The sequence below is a fragment of the Geotrypetes seraphini genome, chromosome 1 (assembly GCF_902459505.1).
Source record: "Geotrypetes seraphini chromosome 1, aGeoSer1.1, whole genome shotgun sequence".
Classification (NCBI taxonomy): Eukaryota; Metazoa; Chordata; class Amphibia; order Gymnophiona; family Dermophiidae; genus Geotrypetes; species Geotrypetes seraphini.
In genome coordinates this window covers 13,109,995-13,122,809 of record NC_047084.1, presented here as the reverse complement: position 1 = coordinate 13,122,809, position 12,815 = coordinate 13,109,995, and the positions used below count along the sequence as shown (strand labels likewise).

The window sequence follows — 12,815 nt, the reverse complement described above, 5'->3', positions numbered from 1 at the left end:
GCTATCGCAGCTTATTAAAAGGAGCCCTAAGTTTTGTAAAATAAAAAAAGCCCCTAAATTTGTACAACTAAACAAATATTACCTGTCTTTTTTGCTTTTCCCCTTTTGCTGCTTCCCTGCAAGGATCCTCAGTTCATCTTCTGTAGGATGTTGATACCATCGGAGGCTGGAAAAAGAGAATATTTGCACCTAAGTAACAAATTATAAGATGGTTCTGATTGTTCTTCAGACAAGAAATTAAAAAAATAACTTAAGGTCAACATTCAGCTTCTGGATCTTAATTAAACCCAAACTGTATATTCAAAACACAATTTTAATATGTTATAAAACATGAGTCTGCTACCTAATAAAGCTGACAGAGCTTGGGCACATTTTGTGGGGGAGAAACATTTAAGCCCAGTGGTTGTTACTATTTTAACAGCCCCTACCAACCACAGAGACTACCCATCATAAACATTCTATTAGAAGAAGATTCCATTCAGCCTTCAAGGGTTCATCATGGATTCACCATTTTGCCTGGGCATATCTCCTGGTATGAGGCTTAAAAATATGAAAGATATAAAGGGGTAAATTAAACCCAGAAGTAGAAATCTGCACCAGGAGTGAAATACAGAACTCCTGCTCTGGCAATCCCTCCGTTCTACATCAACCAACATGGTAATCATACTACTTATTCTGAGTTGCAGAGCCAAGGAACACAGAATTAGCACTGAAACCTATAAATATGAGGATGTGAAGAACAAAATACTGAAAAGAAACATTAGGTTCTTACCTCGATAATCTTCTTTCTTGTAGAAGTGTCTAATAATAATAATAATAATAATAACTTTATTCTTGTATCCCGCAATACCATGGAAGTTCAATGCGGTTAACAATAGAAGAGACTGTACATTTACAGCGATGATACATATTACAGTGTTATTACATTTACAAAGATGTTACATAAATAGCAGTAATAAAAAGGCATATACTAAAGAAGAGACTGTACGTATACAGCGATGTTCCATGTTAAAGCGGTGGTACATTTACAGTGATGTTAAATATGAGGCTATGAAAAGGCAGGGCAATTAGATAAAACAGAGCTTGAGAAAGAGAGGCCATAGTGGCTTGGGAGGGGGGCGTAGTCAGAGGGAATGGAGGCATGTCGAGGTCAGGAGGGTGCAGGGAAGGGGGGAAGGCAGCGTTAGCGGAATTTGTCGAAGAGGTAGGTTTTTAGTGACTTCCTGAACAGGTGGTAGGGTGGAGAGTTGGAGATGAGGGCGGTAAGGCAATTGTTCCATTTGCCCGCTTGGAATGCTAGGGTTCTATCAGTGAATCTCTTGTAGAGGCAGCCTTTTAGGGAGGGAAAGGTGAATAGGTGGGCGTTTCGTGTGCGAGAGGGGCCTGCTATTTCAAGGTGCTCAGACAAGTAGATTGGGGAAGATCCTGTTAGAGTTTTGAAACAGAGGCAGGCGAACTTAAAGATGATCCTTGCCTCTACTGGGAGCCAATGGAGTTTGGTGTAGTAGGGGCTAACATGGTCGTATTTTTTGAGATCATAGATGAGGCGGACGGCCGCATTTTGGACTGTTCTAAGACGTTTGATGGTATTTTTATAGGATCCCAGGTAAATAATGTTGCAGTAGTCTAATATGCTTAATACCAGAGATTGGACGAGTAGACGGAAGGCTTGGTGGTCGAAGTAACGTTTGATGGTGCGCAGTTTCCAGAGGGTACAGAAACATTTTTTCACCTGGGCACTGGTATGGTCATCGAAGGTTAGGGTGCGGTCCAGGATGACTCCAAGGATTTTTATGGTGGGTAAGATAGGGTAATCTAGCCCATTCAATCTGAGGGAAGTGTTTGTTAATTTGTGGTTGGGACTAGCTAGGAAGATTTTGGTTTTTTCAGAGTTCAATTTTAATTTGAGTTTTGAGGTCCACAGTTCTAACTTGGTGAGGATAGATGCGATGAGTTTTTCCGTTTCTAGAGTGAGTGAGGTAATGGGAACAATGATGGTGATGTCATCTGCATATATGAACGATTTTAGGTTAGAGTTTGCTAGGCTTCGTGCCAGAGGGGTCAAGTAAATATTGAATAGGGAGGGGGATAGGGGAGAGCCTTGTGGGACTCCACAAGGGTTACGCCAGTGGTGGGAGAAGGCTCCATTACTGTGGATCTGGTAGGTACGGTTGGTTAGGAAGCCTGTGAACCAATCTATTACCTGACCGGAGATGCCGATGGAGTCAAGGCAGTTGAGCATAATGTCGTGGTCGACCAGGTCGAAGGCACTACTCAAATCGAATTGAAGTATCAGGGCGCTTTTACCCAGTGAGAACAGGTGGAGGAGGTAATTTGTCAGGGCAGCTAGGACGGTTTCGGTGCTATGATTTGGGCGGAAACCGGACTGGGAGTCATGAAGAATATTGTACTTGTCGAGGTAATTCGTAAGGTTGTTGTTGACAAGACCTTCCATGAGTTTTTGGAAGAGTGGTATGTTGGCGATGGGTCTGTAGTTGGTGATGGAAGAGATTGGCTCCTTGGGTTGTTTAGGGATAGGGGAAATGAGGATGTGGCCAAGTTCGGACGGGAAGTGTCCAGTGGACAGGCATAGAGATACCCAATTGAAGAGTTCTGCTTTGAATGATGGGGGGGCGCATTTCATGATGGTGGGAGGACAAGTGTCTAATAGGCAGTTGGAATTGGCGTATTTAGAATAAAGTTTGAGGAATAGATTCCAGTCAGGATTTACAAAGGAGGTCCAGGACATGTCGGCTATTGAACCTTCTGTGTCTGCTGCGCGTAGGTTGAGTGGGGGATCGGGGCTGTGAGCTGAAAGAGACAGTTTTAGAGTGTGGATTTTGTTCGCGAAGTGGTCGGCTAGAGTGATTGCGGAGGGAGGGAGGTCGGAGGTGGGGCGTTTGTGAGAGTCTATGTCGAATAGAGAGTTAACTAGTCTAAAAAGTGCTTTGCTGTTTAGAGAAGGGGAGTTTATTAGTTGGGAGTAGTGTTTACTGCGCTTATCGATGATCTGTTTTTTGTATTCTTTGACTTTCAGTCGCCAGGTAAGTCTGTCTAAATCAGTCCCTGATTTACGCCAGATTCTTTCATGTTTCCGGACTTCTCGTTTTATGGTCAGGAGGTCCGCGTCAAACCAGCTGTTTGAGGGGCGAAGAGTTTTCGAGCGAAGTTTAAGAGGGACAGTGGTGTTAAGAACCTGGTCGCTAAATTTTTCCCAATTTAGGTGGAAGTTGGGGTCTACGTCGGAGTCGGAGATGAGAGTGTAGTGTGACCAGAAGTCTGCTGGATTAAGATGTTCTCTTGTCCAGATGAATTGCTTTGTATGGATGGGGTTAGGCTTTTTGTCAGGTTGTTTTTTGTGCCAGGCTAGTTCAAAATTGCACAGGAGGTGGTCAGACCAGGGGGTATTTGACCAGGTTTGGTCTGAGAGACTTATATTGGGAGTGGTGTTGGTATTGGAGAGAAAGGTGATGAGGTCGAGGTGGTGGCCTTTGTTATGGGTTGTGGTTTGGGGGGGATTGGAGAAGCCTAGTGTCGTGAGGAAGGAGAAAAGGTCTGCGACATTTGGGTTCTCTTTCTGTTCTAGATGTAGGTTGATGTCTCCTGCTAAGAGATTGTAGGTACCTGCTGACGAGTTCGCGAGAAGGTGCTCGTAGAAATCATCTTTTGCTTGATTCCATTTATTAGGGGGTATATAGAATAGCGTGACGATTAGGTTATCTATACAGTCTGTTTTGGAAATTTTGCAGGTGAGGATTTCTAGGTCCTTGGTTGATTTAGAATCTAGGACATGGAAGTGAAGGTGATTATGGAGAATGATAGCGAGGCCACCTCCTCTTTTTGAATTTCTTGAGAGAGTGATAATTTTGTAGTGTGGAGGGAGAATGTCCCCTATGATGGGGTCCTGGTCGGAAATGAGCCATGTTTCGGTTAGGAGGACAATGTCTAAGCGAGTTTCTTCCAGCCAGTCTTTGATGAGCTGGGCCTTATTTCTAGCTGAGCGGATGTTCAAGTAGGCACAAGGAAGAATGGATTGTTGTGGGGGGCAGGAGGGTATCGTACGTTGCAGATATTTTAGAGATCGTTTTCTTTTAGGAGTTGGTCTAGGAGGGTGGTGGGTGGTATTGATCACAGGAATTGGGAAAGGACCTGCTTCTGTGCAATCGTGTATAAGTCGATGAGGGCGGAGGAATTTGTCAGGACCGGGGATTCTAGTCCAAGTGGTGTAGGTTGAAATAGGTTCGAATGCTAGGACATTTGTAATCCAGCCTCTTGTGCTAAGCAAATAGAGGAGGAGAAAGGCGGGAAGATTATGAGTGATGCTGGTCATGTTGGAAATGTTGGCCTGGTCTAGTGGTCCTGAACCGTAGGTTTTGTATCTGAATCTGCAAGTTGCTTGTAGAAAACAGTCAATCATGTTTTCAACTCCACCTCCTTCCCAGGGAGCTGTTCTTGCCCTCTCCGTTCATACAAAAGCAATCAAGCAGCACTGTAATGAAAAACATAACTGGAAAGAGGGAAATGGAGAGGAATCCCTGACAATGCAATCCTGTTCTGCTCTGAAACAAACATTACAACATTCAAACAGCTGTTATAAAAACAGATACAAAAAAGTGTACAACCAGCACTAAGTTTAAATAGAGCTCATAATTACTACATAAGAACATAAGAATTGCTGCTGCTGGGTCAGACCAGTGGTCCATCGTGCCCAGCAGTCCGCTCCCCACGGCAGACCTAAGGTCAAAGACCACTGCCCTAACTAAGACTAGCCTTACCTGCATATGTTCTGGTTCAGCAGGAACGTGTCTAACTTTGTCTTGAATTCCCCTACGGCAGCCTCCTGGAGAGCGTTCCAGTTTTCTATCACTCTCTGGGTGAAGAAGAACTTCCTTACGTTTGTACGGAATCTATCCCCTTTTAACTTTAGAGAGTGTCCTCTTGTTCTCTCTACCTTGGAGAGGGTGAACAACCTGTCTTTATCTATTAAGTCTATTCCCTTCATTATCTTGAATGTTTTGATCAAGTCCCCTCTCAGTCTCCTCTTTTCAAAGGAGAAGAGGCCCAGTTTCTCTAATCTCTCACTGTACGGCAACTCCTCCAGCCCCTTAACCATTTTGGTCGCTCTTCTCTGGACCCTTTTGAGTAGTACTGTGTCCGTTTTCATGTATAACGACCAATGCTGGATGCAGTATTCCAGGTGGGGTGTACCATGGCCCGGTACAGTGGCATGATAACCTTCTCCGATTTGTTCGTGATCTCCTTCTTAATCATTCCTAGCATTCTGTTTGCCCTTTTCGCCGCCGCACATTGTGCGGACGGCTTCATTGACTTGTCAACCACTATCTAGCAAAGACTTGAAGCAGATTTTACAATATCTGGAGCGTTTGTTTTTTCAGCTCTCCTGAAAGGCAGATGTAAGGATGAATCCCCACCCAAAATGTAAGGTTTTGGAGGGGTAATGCTGAAGCAAACAAGCCCCAATGATATAATGTGGCGGCCTTATACTCCGCCTGGTCCCGGATTCGATACCCTCTTAGAAGATTCTATGGGACATGAAATCAAATGACAAGCACAGCCAGAAGTGATTGCATAAAGAATATATTATGTAGAAATAGGCTTACTGGGTTTATAGATATACAGAAAGAAATAGAAATTAGCTTTATAAATACAGAGTGGATTCAAAGAAAGAGAGACAGACAGAGAGAGAGAGAACAGTTTACCTACATTACAGAGGAAAGAGAGAGGGAAGGGGGGAGAGGTTGGTCCAGGTTTCAGGTTCGAGAGAGAGAGAGAGAGAGAGAGAGAGAGAGAGAGAGAGAGAGAGAGAGAGAGAGAGAGAGAGAGAGAGAGAGAGAGAGAGAGAGTGAGACCTGTTCTAAAAATAGAATCTACTGAAGTTAAGTACCCCTATCTTTTGTAAACTGTTTGAAACAATGGTAAATAAAGAGAATGGGGTGTGAGACTGGAGAAGAAACTGTTAATTTCTATTATCACTCTGACAATGGTTTCTGATTAACTCTGCAGCTGGGACTACTGTCTATCTTAAGATGTCTATCTTAAGCACCAGACATTAGCACATCTTAGCAGTACCAAGGTCTTTTGTTACCTTTAAGAACCGATGTAATTTAGGCATTCTGGGGCAATCTGAGGCTGTCTGCACTGACATGCCCTAAGGTCAGATATGAATGATATGATCTCCCATTTGCTGACATTGGTAAGGCCAACCGAAAATACTGACGGCTAGCAATGCTAGGCTGACAGCAGAGATTTCTCCAGCATCAGACTGATTCCAAGACAGAAGGCAGGCAAAGCCCATGTACAGGGTGGGGCTTCAGGACCACTAGTCACATCTACAAGAAAGAAAATTATTGAGGTAAGAACCTAATCTTTCTTTCTAGTACAATGTATCTGCAAGTCCTGAACTATAGGGTCATATCAAAGCAGTCCCTGGAATCTAGGGTGGGCCCACTGGGCCTACCTTCAGGATGGAGGACCCGAAAGCAGCATCCTTCCTGGCTGCTACATCCACCCTATAGAACCTGGTAAAGATATGGAGGGTAGACCATATAGCCGCTCTACAGATCTCCTCAGATGAGACAGCCCTAGTCTCTGCCCAAGAGGTAGCAACTCCTCTGGTGGAGTGAGCTTTTAATGCAATCGGTGGCTGCTTACCACAGCCCACATACGCGGAGGAAATGGTCATCTTGATCCATCTGGAAACAGGCTTTAGATGTCAGCCTGTTTCTTTGCATGACTGTATCAGGACAAAGAGATGATCCAAACACAAAACTCATCGGTAACATTATGGTACCAGAGAGAAAGCTTGACATCGAGAAAATTCAACGCCCTGTCCTCTTTCTTCGACCCTGTAGGAAAGAAAGCAGGTAGACGGATTTCATGATTTCATGTGGAAGGTCGAGAAAACCTTTGGTAAGAAGGACGGAACCATGCGTAAGGAGATCCCTGCTTCCATAATCTTGAGCAATAGCTCCCTACAGGAAAGAGCTTGCAACTCGGAGGCTCGTCTTGCTGATGTAATCACCACCAAGAATACTATCTTGATTGTATGATCCAGAAGAGAAGCCTTCTGCAAGGCTCATATGGATATCCACTGAGACAATGCAATACGGTGTTAAAGATTCCAGGAAGGGAAAGGAGCACAAACCGGAGGGCACAACCAAAGAGTCCCTTTATTGAACCGAACAACATCTGGGTGAGAGGCCAGGGTGCCTCTGTCCCCCCTGTGCTTGGAAACAGGAAAGGCCTGCTATCTGCACTTTCAGTGAACTGACCAACAGGCCCTCTTGCAAAAAATTCAAGACTACCAAAATCAGAGTTTAAATGAGTTCTGCACCTTCCTTAGCGCACTATCGATAAAAGGACTTCCAGACCTTAAAATAGGCCACAACTGTGAATGGCCTCTACCACATACCCTTTGTCGTCAAGGCCACCTGCTCAAGAATCATACTGTAAGCCCAATGTGTTCCAGATTCTCAAAAAACTGGACCCCCAAGTGAAAAGGTTTACATGAACTGAAGCCTGCGGGTATGCATACAAAAGCCTGCGGGCTAATCAGGAGCCACTAAGACTATCAATCTTAGATGCCTTGCAATACTCCAAAATGATTTGCTAAACATGGACCACAAGGAAAACACATATAAGATCTCTTTCTCCAGCCATGGTTGGACCAACGAGTCTAACCTCTCGCTTCCGGGTTCATGTCTCTGACTGTAGAAGCAAATCGTCTTTGTGTTTACTGTGGAGGGCCCCCACCCCCCCCCCCCACCACACACACACACATACTTGTCTCCTATTCTATTTCAATGGTATTTCTTCCCCACTTCCCTTTTTGTTTCGTGTAATTCTTGTATTAGTTATTCTTGTTTAGTGATGCCATTTAATTACTATTATTTTTTAATGCTTTTTAATTTTCTGTTTTTGGCATTTATTTTTATATGTCCCCCTCCCCTCCCCATTTTTTAAAATCCTGTATTATGCTTTGAATTTGGATAAACGGTATTATCAAATTTTAATAAAAACTTGAAACTAGACTTGAAACATTGAATGCCAAGGGAGAAAGAGACCATTCTCCTAAGTTGAGCGTCTGCTGACTGAGAAAAGACAGCCTGCACATTTTCTATGCCTGTTATGTGCACGGCTAAGAGAGCCTGCAGATGAGCTTCTGCCCACTGGAAGAAGAGATGAGCTTCTAGGTGCAACGGGGCACTCCTGATGCCTCCTTGCCTGTTAACATAGGCCACCGCTGTTGCACTGCCTGAGAAGACTCTGACTGCCTTGCCTTCCAGAGACTTCTCTAGTGCCTGAGGTGCTAATCGAATGGCTCCGAGTTCTAGGCAATTTATGAACCACTTCTGTTGAGCCCAGTGTCCAATGACTCTGCATTGTGTGACCATTGCAATGATACCCCCAGCCTTAAAGGCTGGCATCGATTGTTAATGTCTACCAGGAGGAAAAGTGAAAAGGCATGCCCCTGGAGACGTCAGCAGTTTGCAACCACCACCGCATGCTGTTCTTTGCCACCAACAACCATGAAAGCAGTTGCTGAAGCAAGTTTGTGTGAGGAGACCAGCGAGAGAAGAGAGAAAGTCTTGGAGAGGTCTTGTATGTGTTCTCACCCAGGGAACTATCACTGTGGCTGCCGAAATTGACCCCAAGACTTGCAAGTAGTACAACGCCTTGAGAAACTGCCTCTGGAGCAGATCTAAAATCTGCTTCTGGAGTTCAGTCTGTGTCAAACAAAACTCCCAGGTACTCCAGATATCGAGTCAGCTCCAGCTGGCTCTTCTTGAAGTTGACAATCCATCCCAAGTCTTGGGGGAGTTTATCACTCTCAAAACTGTTCATTTGCCTTCCTCCTTAGACGAAGCTCCAATGAGCCAATCGTCCAAGTACGGATGCACTTGGATCCCAGCCTTGCAGAGGTGCGCTGCTGCTGCCACCACTACCACCACCACCATCACCTTGGTAAAGGTGTGAGGCGCCTTTGCTAAACCAAAGGGGAGTGCTGAGAACTGGTCTCATACATGGAACCACAAGTACCTCCTGTGGGCTGGGAAAATAGGAATGTGGAGATAGGCTTCCGTCAAGTCAAGGGAAGCAAGGAATTCCTCCAGTGCCATTGCTGCTATGATCGACCAAGCAGTCTCCATGCAGAAGTGTGGCACCTTCAAAGCTGCATCAACAGACTTGAGGTCTAGAATTGGTCTCCAGTCTTCTGAGCCTTTCTTTGGTATGAAAAGTATATGGAGTATCTGCCCAAGCCCAATTTGGAATCTGGAACTGGTTCCATAGCACGAAGGTCCAGTAGCCTTTGCACAGTTGCCCTGATGCCGAGAGCTTTCTCCGGTCGGCCGGCTGGAAAATCTACAAAGTTTGGAAGGGAGGCATTTTGTAACCACCCAGAACAACTTTCAAAACCAATGGTCTGTGCCAATCTGGGTCCAGACCGACCAGAAGGTTGACAGCCTTTACCCTATCTGTGGGAGCTTGGCCACTGTACTGGTGTCATTGTGATTTCTTAGAGGCTGGGGAGAAGCGGGATCCCAAGGCCTGCTGTCTCCTGCCTCTACTGGGCCTCTGACATAATCCCTGAAAGGAGTGCTGCATTGCTTGGCTTGCTGGAGAAGAACAGAATCTTAGAGAACCTTGAAAATTATCCCTTCTCAGACCCAAACCATCCAGGGTCTGCTCTCTGGTAAGGCCTTGGGGCAATGCTTGCCATCAGGTCATCCAGACCCTAGCCATCTGCCCCTTAAAGGGGAGCCTGTTCAGTGTAGCATTAGATCCAGTGTAGCTGTCTGATTCAGAGCATCCACTGAGCAGAAATTGCAAAGGCCAAAGCCTTGCTCATAACTCTGATGAGATCATACAGAGCATCCACTAAATAATTAAACCCGTTAGGAGAATTTGGGGATCCTCATTGTCCTCCGGGACAGTTGATCGAGACAGTTGTGTGTGGCATGCACAAGCCACAAAGGAAGTCGCAGCTACTGCCCTAATTCCTAAGGCTAAAGCTTCAAATTGCCTCTTGAGGAACAAGTTCACTATATGGTCCTGCGAATCCTTTAATATCACTCCACTCTCACTAGGCACGGAGGTGCATTTAGTGACCAGCACCACCAGTGAATCTACCTTTGGCTGAACATATAGCTGCTGGAAACACAAAGCCATCAGGTAGAGCTTGGCTATAGTCTTAGCCACCCGCAGGGACTCCTATGGAGACTCCCAGTGGTCCGCGACCAACTTATTGATGTCTGGATGCGAGGGAAAGCACGCTGACAAAAGAGGTGCTCATAACTGAACACCAAGACGAAGAAACTGCCAGGAAAATCACACAAAAAAACAGCCTGTGGAGATCTCCCTTATAGACAAAAAACACAGGAAAAGGGGTTTCAGAAGAAGGGGACCTACTCTCTGGTTACAGAAACCTTCAAAATCAACTTTTGAAGACCCCCATCTCCTATTTTCCCCATAGGCTACAGCCGCCTTACTCACTATGTCATGTGGTGCGTGCCTGCCTGCTTCAGCACAAGAACTCAGCTGTAACAAATGGAGAAGAGATCTGCCTCAAAGATTCATAAGAACATAAGAGTTACCGCTGCTGGGTCAGACCAGTGGTCCATCATGCCCAGCAGTCCACTCACGCGGTGGCCCTTTTAGTCAAAGACCAGCGCCCTAACTGAGACTAGCCCTACCAGTGTATGTCCTTGTTCAGTAGGAACTTGTCTAACTTAAGTCTTGAATCTCTGGAGGGTGTTTTCCCCTACGACAGCCTCTGGGAGAGCGTTCCAGTTTTCCACCACTCTGTGGGTGAAGAAGAACTTCCTTATGTTTGTATGGAATCTATCCCATTTCAATTTTAGAGAGTGCCTTCTCGTTCTCCCTACCTTGGAGAGGGTGAACAACCTGTCCTTATCTACTAAGTTTATTCCCTTCAGTACCTTAAATGTTTCAATCATGTCCCCTCTCAATCTCCTCTGTTCGATGGAGAAGAGGCTCAGTTTCTCTAATCTTTCGCTGTACGGCAGCTCCTCCAACCCCATAACCATCTTAGTCGCCCTTCTCTGGATCCTCTCAAGTACTACTGTTTCTTTCTTCATGTACGGCAACCAGTGCTGTACACAGTACTCCAGGTGAGGACGCACCATGGCCCGTTACAGCGGCATGATAACCTTCTCCGATCTGTTCATGATCCCCTTCTTTATCATTCCTAGCATTCTGTTTGCCCTTTTCGTCGCCGCCGCACATTGTGCGGACGGCTTCATCGACTTATCTATCAAAACTCCCAAGTCCCTTTCCTGGGAGGTCTCTCCAAGTACCGCCCTGGACATCCTGTACTCGTGCTTGAGATTCTTGATACCGACATGCATCATTTTACACTTATCCACATTGAACCTCATTTGCCATGTCGCTGCCCATTTCTTGAGCTTGATTATGTCACTTTGTAGATCTTCGCAATCCCCCTGTGTCTTCACTACTCTGAATAACTTTGTATCGTCCGCAAATTTAATCATCTCACTCTTTGTACCAATGTCCAGATCGTTTATAAAGATGTTGAAGAGCACGGGTCCAAGCTCCAAGCCCTGTGGCATCCCACTGGTGACACTCTTCCAGTTCGAGTATTGTCCATTTACCCCCATTCTCCGTTTCCTATGCTCCAGCCAGTTTTTAATCCAAGTGAGTATTTCACCCTCGATTCCATGGCTCGCAATTTTCTGAAGTAGTCGTTCATGCAGAACCTTGTCAAACGTCTTCTGAAAATCCAGATATACAATGTTGACCGGGTCGCCCTTATCTATCCGCCTGTTTACTCCCTCAAAGAAGTGCAGCAAGTTCGTCAGGCAAGATCTGCCTTTGCTGAAACTGTGCTGGCTGGTCCTCATTAAACCGTGTTCATCAAGGTGATCAATGATGTGGTCCTTTATCAGCGCCTCTACCATCTTTCCCGGTACCGAGGTCAGACTCACCAGTCTGTAGTTTTCTGGATCTCCCCTCGAACCTTTTTTGAAGATCGGATAACATTCACAACCTTCCAGTCTTCTGGGATCTTTCCCAATTTGATCGACACATTGGCTATTAGTTGAAGCAGTTTAGCTGTGGTCCCTTTCAGTTCCTTGATGACCCTCGGATGGATGCCATCCGGTCCCGGGGATTTATCGCTCTTAAAGCCTATCAATCTGCCTGCATACCTCTTCTAGACTGACCGTCAACCCTGACAGTTTCCCTTCTTCATTTCCTCCAGATACCCTGATGGGTTCCGGTATGCTGTGTAGATCCCCTTCGGTAAATACAGACGAAAAAAATGTGTTCAGTTTGTCTGCTATTTCGTTGTCCTCCTTTAGCACTCCCTTTATGCCATGGTCATCCAATGGTCCCACCACTTCCTTCGCGGGTCGTTTCCCCTTAATATATCGAAAGAACGGCTTGAAGTTTTTCGCCTCCTTGGATATTTTTTCCTCGTAGTCTCTTTTAGCCCCTTTTACCGCCTGGATAAATTTGGTCTTCAAGATGTCAGCTGAACTGAGGTTGAACTGAGCCTCAACCCCCGGAAAACCTTATCGCAAGGGGGAGGGGGAGATCCACGTAGCCGGCCCACTATTAATCTCGGATGAGCAAAGAAGGAGCCCAAACAGCCCTGAGCTATTAAAAAATGCCAGCAGACTGGATAACTAGGTGTCCACAAAGGGTTGATCCTACAAGCACCAGAATTCCATGATGTGAATCTGCTTCTTCTACCAGGCTGAAGTCCCAACAAGAGGAAACCTCTGGGCACTGAGTCTCTAAACAAACATCTG

At 45.5% G+C, this 12,815-nt stretch overlaps 1 protein-coding gene across 1 annotated transcript in view; it reads right to left on the bottom strand.

The window, feature by feature from the left end:
- TMEM161B (transmembrane protein 161B) overlaps positions 1–12,815 on the bottom strand; it is a 189,556-nt gene that overhangs the window by 141,008 nt on the left and 35,733 nt on the right. The window contains exon 3 of the mRNA XM_033921743.1: positions 83–166. Coding sequence (XP_033777634.1) covers positions 83–166 — 84 coding nt within the window. The remainder of the gene's footprint in view (positions 1–82; positions 167–12,815) is intronic.